At 35.4% G+C, this 7,401-nt stretch overlaps 1 protein-coding gene across 1 annotated transcript; it reads right to left on the bottom strand.

Moving 5' to 3' along the window:
- Positions 1 to 32: 32 nt before the first annotated feature.
- LOC112508140 (thiosulfate/3-mercaptopyruvate sulfurtransferase 1, mitochondrial-like) lies at positions 33 to 4,604 on the bottom strand. Its single transcript, XM_025112920.1, has 7 exons — positions 4,341 to 4,604; positions 3,532 to 3,720; positions 1,942 to 2,001; positions 1,388 to 1,450; positions 1,150 to 1,274; positions 451 to 613; positions 33 to 314 (listed from the first exon to the last, which is right to left on the bottom strand). The coding sequence occupies exons 1-7, from the start codon at positions 4,437 to 4,439 to the stop codon at positions 246 to 248; spliced, it is 768 nt and encodes a 255-aa protein (XP_024968688.1). The 5' UTR covers positions 4,440 to 4,604; the 3' UTR covers positions 33 to 245.
- Positions 4,605 to 7,401: the final 2,797 nt, after the last annotated feature.

Here is a 7,401-nt window from a genome sequence, read left to right as displayed (position 1 = left end):
TATATATATATATATATATATCTTTGTGTCAATGGTGGGCAGTCGAATATCAAATACCATTTCAATTTCGAATTTATTTGCTAAATAGTCATTGTCCAGGCTTAAATACCATAAAGAGCATAAACGATCTTACACCCACATATATATGCATAGACTTATTTATTTTCTCCCTTTTGGTGACATATCTCATCATACTAACCATGCTTGACGACTTTTACGAATTGAGAAAAGCACATAAACATAATTCAACAAACCTGTTCAAGTGTCCATACAAGATGTGGCTGATATTTTGTTAGAAATGTAACTGGACCAACCTGCCAAAGAACAAGATTCACCCAATTCCCACAACTTTTATTCAGAAATAATATCAAAAAATTGAAGAAATCAAGTGAAATAAATACTTTTATTCACTTGTATTAGAATATGTTAAAGGAATAGTTATGGACTTACAGCCTGCCCATGGTATACTTTTTCTATTGCCTCACTTGCAGCACTAGCCTTCAATATTGCATCACTAGAAGCACTGGATTCAACATCAAATCCCGAGGCACGCCATCTGGGGAGGCCTCCATCTAATACCCATACTCTATCATGTCCAAAAACTCGGAACATCCTACAAGAATTTCCCAATAAAACCAATCACTTTCTTCAGGGTTACATCAGCAAAGAGGCGGACCCAGATGTTTTTTTAAGTGGTTGCACAATTTGACTATAAAAATAAATATATAATTTTTTTACAATATTGGCATAGATCGGTCGGTTGGTTCTTTGTCCCTGCAAAGAAGGAACCTATGTTCGAGTCCTGGTTATAATTTTTTTTAAAACACAAAAGGTTATATAAAAAACACCAGAAGGTAAGCTGAAAACTAAGAAATTTGACAAAAATGGGACTCAAAGAGGGCCTTTTGTACAAAGTCAGCAACATTTACCAACTCCGTCATTAGAGAGTTGTGCCCAGATTTCAGTTCCAAATACTACATGGGCACCTAACAAAACAATACAGTGGCACCCTTCAGAAATATAATTTTTTCCCTTGCGACGGAACAATGAAGTTGTGACCCATGCCACCGTATGCTCCTATGTAGGTCCGGCTGTCCACCCCTGCATCAACATGGTATAAACCATAGCAGTTAAGTACTTGTAACTCACCACCAGACACGAGCGGCACTGAAGATCCCTTTACCATCATAAACAACAACTCCATCTTTGTTTTCAATACCAAGAGCAGAAACAGCAGCAGCAAATGCTTCATCGGATGGCAACATGTGTGGCAGCTGAATCATTCGAGAGACACATAGAGAACATTAATTGATTTCCTTTTTTCAGGTCCCAAACTAAGTTTTATTTCAAAATAGTACATAAAAAGAAATAGAAGAGAGCATCTCACATTAGTGGTTCGGTCTGATATCCCATCTACATCAAAGAAAAGAGCACCAGGAATGTGGGCAACCTGTTGAAATCCCCTCCAAAATGAAATAGGAAGAGAGAATACAGAACATAAAATAGTGGAAACAGAATTTGTCAAATAGGCTACTCAAGAAAGGAATGTACCCTTTTGAAACTTAGGGGCTGTTTGGTTGGTTTCCATTAAGTACTGTATGGATAAAGTTGTTTGTGTGGATTAATCTGTTTGTTTAGATTGGGAAGGCTTTTTTTTTTTGGGGGGGGGGGGGGTTCTCAACTTCTCATGGATGGAGTGAGCAAGGAAGGGCAGATTTAGAAAAACTTGGCTTTCTGCATAAAGCTCCCCCCTAGAAGCTTACTAAATAAGACACTTTCTATATCACTAAGCCACTATCAAACAGTCATGTATAGCTGATCGAATAAGCTATGAGTCCCATTAAGCTCATTAAGCTGCTAACAAACAGGCCCTTAAGTTCCTTGCAACATTCATAACCAAGTAATTGTCACATAGATGAGTTAACAAATTATAACATGCACCTGATACTCTTGAAGTGGATTTCTCTGTTCATCAGGCATGTACCAGGATGCATCCAACACCTGCAAGTATATCCATAAAACTAACATGAGAACAATCATCGTAGAATACTGCCCACACATATGCCAAGTATATCCATATTGTTGGTGATTTTAGTGTCATCAAACATGTTGGTGTAATTAGGATCGACTAGGTGATTGGGCAGACATAATGTGAGTTAGGAGGTGTGGAGCCCAAACTTGCAAATGTCATCCCTATCACCTTAGATCGCCATAAGGTGGGGGTGCCTCTAGTGGGATTATTTAGGAATTATAAGTTTCTGGACCTGCTGAATGAAATTTAGAAGGTTAGAAACTTAGTGTTTTGGAAACTAAGGGGCCGTTTACCAGACTCTTACCCCCGGGTAAGTGTTTACCGGTAAAATTCAACACTATCACTTACTTACCGGGTAAGATTTTAGTCCACCAAAACGGTATAATGCAACAATTTACCCGGTAAGCGCTAACCATGGTAAGAGTCGTCACCCTCACTTACCGGATAAGACTCTCGTCCTTGCCTTTGCTCTTATCGGGTAAGATTGTTGGTCCTTATCATATTCATCCGGTAAGGTAATGTGACTTGATACGCACTTACCTGGGTAAGCGTTTGGTAAACGGCCCCTAAGTATAGATTCAGAAGCCTCTGAGTTTGCATCAAAAGCTTCTGATTGAGAAGGGTTCCTAATCAGAAGCTTCTGAGTCAGTTTCTGATCTATTTTTCAATCCTATCCACAAGCCCCTATAACTGTTTATCTATTAAATGCCTAACTACCCCGTAACTGTCGATCTCTCTTATAAATGTATAAAGCGGTCAATCTAGTGTATATATACTCAAGTTTTCTGCTTTAAGACCAGTGTGACTTCTTGGACTATTCCAGTACTGATTATGTGAAACCTAAGGCATAGCCGCATAAAGAGTCGAAATATAGTAATTTGAAAAGTACTCTTAATACACAATCCAAAGAATTATCCAAATGATTGCAACCATGAAACCCATATTCTCAACACATACAACTCATATGGGAACAATTATAAATATTACAAATTAGAGGTTTTGACTTTCATAGAAATATTCCTAGTTGAAAAGTATCCAGCCTTTTCAGGAAAATATATTTTCTATTCATGCGATATCGACTATCGCATCACTCCACCACTTCACTCATTTGAGTACATTAAACTGACCTATCAACTCCAAACCTCTGCAATTGGCTAGAATAATAATAACTCAGAGAGAACTTGTAGCAGACAGTTTGCATAATTATTCTTCTAAATGGAGTAAATTGCTTAAGAAAGTGGTCGGACTTTGTCGACTGTAACACGAGCATAACCATACACATGCTTTCATAAAACCCCAAAGCTGAAGTTCACATAATGTCAAATTTCGCCCTATTAGAACATGCATAGTGTTTTCTCAGAAATGAATAGAATAGAATGAAAACGTAAAGGCCTCTATGCTCTTAACATATGCCAATTGAGCACCTAATGTCCTGTGTTTAAGAACATAGATCAGCCCAACACCAAAAGGGGAACAACATTAGTGAGTCAAGCCAGTACCTTGATATCAGGTTCACGCAGATTGGCATGGAGCCAGTCAACTGAAACAACAGGCTCGGTAGTCGACATGGACTGTGTTAAAAAAGTAGCTGTAGATCCAACCGCGGTTGAAGCCATGTCACTACGAATTGAGGAAGTACTCATATACGCCATACGAGATGAGGAAGCCCACAAATGAAGGGGTTTCTTCTGAAAAATGATAAAAGAATATAGATATATGAGGTACTGGAAGTATATCAGAACTCTAACAAAGAATAGTTTCATGTGGTTAAAATTGCAAAAAACTTTATTAACCTCAAGAAAATAAATGACACTTCAAATACCAATCTTTTTCTTTTACTTTCCCCCCTTTTGCATAGTTCTATTCTTCTAACCAATTTAGTACCATTTCTTTTGAAGTTTATGGGACTTATAAAGGAGATATCTTCCACTTTTGCCATTGGATGTTAAGCAGTATGCTCAATATTTTGCTTAAATAAAATAACAATGAACTGAAGCTTGCATAAAACATAATTTTTTTGCATTCAACAAGTGTTTGGTTTGAATTCCAGAATCAAACACATGGTGGGCATCTGATTTTTACCAAGCAAAATAGCATCAATCCAACCTAAGAGAGAAAGATTTGATTATGTTTATGAGACAATCAACAAGCTTCAACGATTCAATTCGGCACCTAAGTTGATCATGTCAGAATACAAGAATCAAATCAACTACTGCTATCTAACGATTACGAACCTACCAATGATAAAACTACGTATTGATATGATCAAAATCAACATGATAAAATTGGTAAAAATCAGAATACTTACAAAGAGAAGGGACGCCAATTTTTGGGGCTTTTGATTGAGGGCGAAAGACGAAACAACACGATTTGCAAAGAAAGTTCTTGAAAGAAAGGCGGATGCCATTTGATCAGAAACCCTGAAAAGATACTACAAACACCATATATATAAACAAGCGGAATGGCGAAATTAAGCAACCGTTTTATAAGCAATTGATGAAATTGTTGTTGATCATCTCAACAACACAACACAGCAGCAGTCGTTCACTCTTTATTCTGTCTACTCCAATCCAGGTAGTTTGTCTTTAGCATGATACCGACGAAGAAAAGGGTTTGTATTCTTAAAAGTAATCATCAGCCCTTGGAATTTCAAAAAAGTGCAAAATGACCCCTATGTTTTGAAATCTTTTTCTATCCATATTCTTACTTTTTAGTGCCCGTTTGGCAGGAAGAATTTGGATTTCGTGGAATGATTTGGAATCGGACTTTGAATTTTTGGTGTATTTGGGTTATTGGATTCGAAATGAGACTGGATTTCATTCTTTATGAAATAAAGAGTAAGATACTGTTTACCAAACACTTATCGGCAATTAGTTGCTACTTTCATGTAACTTATTGGGTCACATTCTCGGCCATCAAAATGAATTGTTGGTAAACATCTTTTACTTGGTAAGCATTTACTGGTTAAGGGTCTTTTCTCTCACTTACCGGCTAAGATTGTCAATCCTTGCTATTCCTCTTACCGGATAAGATTTTCAGTTTTTTTCATGTTCACTCAGTAAGGTAAGCGTTTACCCTGTAAGCGTTAAATAAACAGCCCCTAAGTTACATTTTTATGTGGTTTTGGTTTCTATGGTCTGTAATTCATTTGCTATTTTCGTTCTTATAATTTACTGTTTATTGTTGTTTTCAGTTTTTATGGTTTATAATTCTTTTTTTTTTTTTGGTTCCTTTTACTTGAAGGTGGAAATTAATCCAGGAATTAAAATAGTAATTGCAATTTCTAAACCAAAGAGATAAAAATTAACGGACCATGGGGACGAAAGTTGTAATTTACTTAAAAGTAAATTGTAAAAATAATTAATTTACCTTTTTATTAATTGATTTATAATAAAACAAATGTTTTTTAACATATTTTAAAACATTATTACAAAAAAATCTTATGAAAAACTGCAAGATACCAATTACTTCATGGGGTTTGTAAATGTCATGTTTGTAGAATTTCAATTCATGACTTTAAACCAAATGCAGGATTGAAATGGAATTCAATTCCAAATCCCGGAAAAATCCTACCAAATTACGGACTTTCCTTTTTATGATATTTTCTAACTAATTATTTGAACAGTTGATCGTGGATGCTTTAACGCATCCATTGCACTTTATGCCTCGTGCTTATTCCTACAATTTGAATCAATTCCCCACACGGAAATGCTTCACATAATTGTATCAGGTCCCTTATACTTCTTTAATAACGGCGGTCTGCATTATCCAACCTTGATTGATTAAGTCTACAAGATTTGACTTAAATACCAGATATAATTAAATCAGATAAAATTATTATGAATGAGAATTTGATATAACCCACATAAGGATTGATAACACCATCCAATACGATACAAACATTAAGGAGATAATTTTGTTTACCGAATTCCATTTTTGTGTTTGGTTCACATTCATAAGCCTCCCCCGCCACCATCATCGCAAATTTTATTAATTTTATTGTTGTCATTTATAACTCAAGCCAAAAAAAGTACCAAAAATGATATAAATAAATATTTTATTCATTTATAATTATTTCATTACAATTTTGAAGTTATATCCTGCGAACCATACAGACATATTCCAATTACTTTGACATATTCTGTTCCATTTCTTGCCAACCAAACATCTGTGTCATACATTATTATAATCAATTTTATTCTAATTCCTTCAAATTCCAATTCTTTTTTACACATTCCATTCCCTACAAAAATATTCTATCAACCAAATGGCCCCTAAACCTCTTGTCACGTTAGCGGCACCAAAGATCCTGTTACCATCATCAACACCAGTCGCATTTTTTACAAGTATTATCTTACAATGAGATAAAAGGAGTTCCACATATCATAACATGCTTGTGATATTGTTGGAGTGGATTTCAGTTCGTCAAGCGTATACCAAGATACCTACAAGCATACTCGTACAACTAAAATGGGATCAATCACCATAATAGAAATGTTCTAATTGGAGGCAACTTCAATTTCATGAAAACTAAATGTGTAACAGTATATCTATACTACATATATAGGCATTTAAGACAAAGTCTTAATTACAATTCTTGAAGCTTAAAGTACTATCATTTTATGCAACAATTTCAAAAATCTCTTAATTACAAATTCTTATGCATAATGTACAAGCTTTTTATGCAAGTATTTCCACAACATCAAATTTTAATTGGGTCAAACTTACCTTTTCTTATCAGACTTATAAAATTACCCATTTGGGCCGTTTCTTCTCTTCTGTATCTATGTCTGCGACTGAGACCAAAACACCAAAACACCAAAACCAAAATCTTCCTTCTTCTTCTTCTGTAATTTTTCTCAGATGCGGCCAAAACATTTTGGGTTAGATAGCAGGTAACTTTTTCTTCACAGACATCGTTTGACACAACAATGGTGGTTTTGATGTATCACCTCGATTAGATGTCCGATTTCATGTATCAAAGGATTTGATGTATCACAACCTCATTGATACATATAACTCCCTCTTCCCTGTTTTTAATCTCACATTTCTTCAAAACCCTAGAATTTTCATTTCAAGGTTCTATCACCAAGGGAGAGAGGTGAGAATATGGTCATTCCAAAAGATGAGCGCCAAAATACGTCCGTCAAAGTTGGGGTTAGTGATTTGTATGACTAATAACTTCTGTATTTTGTTAGATTTGTATGCGTATATCCTGAATCATACATCTATATGCAGGCAACTGCAAGCCTGAGACAGTTGGGAGTTGATGCATCTGAAAGAATTATGCAAGCTGTAAATATTACTCTTCCGCAAACTTCTTTTCTTACCTTCACGATTTCCTCCTGTTTGAAGATTTCCATTTTTTA

The sequence above is a fragment of the Cynara cardunculus genome (genome assembly GCF_001531365.2).
Source record: "Cynara cardunculus var. scolymus isolate 2C chromosome LG 2, CcrdV1, whole genome shotgun sequence".
NCBI classification, from domain to species: Eukaryota; Viridiplantae; Streptophyta; class Magnoliopsida; order Asterales; family Asteraceae; genus Cynara; species Cynara cardunculus.
The sequence above is the reverse complement of the archived record's forward strand: the minus strand, read 5'-3'. Positions and strand labels throughout refer to the sequence as shown.

What these genes read in the sequence shown, in the direction of transcription:
- LOC112508140 (XM_025112920.1), bottom strand. Translation starts at nt 4,439, where the DNA reads ATGGCATCCGCCTTTCTTTCAAGAACTTTCTTTGCAAATCGTGTTGTT. An exon ending in ATCCACTTCAAGAGTATCAG is followed by an intron (nt 1,451 to 1,941) that starts GTGCATGTTATA and finishes GGATTTCAACAG; the next exon opens with GTTGCCCACATTCCTGGTGC. An exon ending in AGTGCCGCTCGTGTCTGGTG is followed by an intron (nt 614 to 1,149) that starts GTGAGTTACAAG and finishes AAATTCTTGTAG; the next exon opens with GATGTTCCGAGTTTTTGGAC.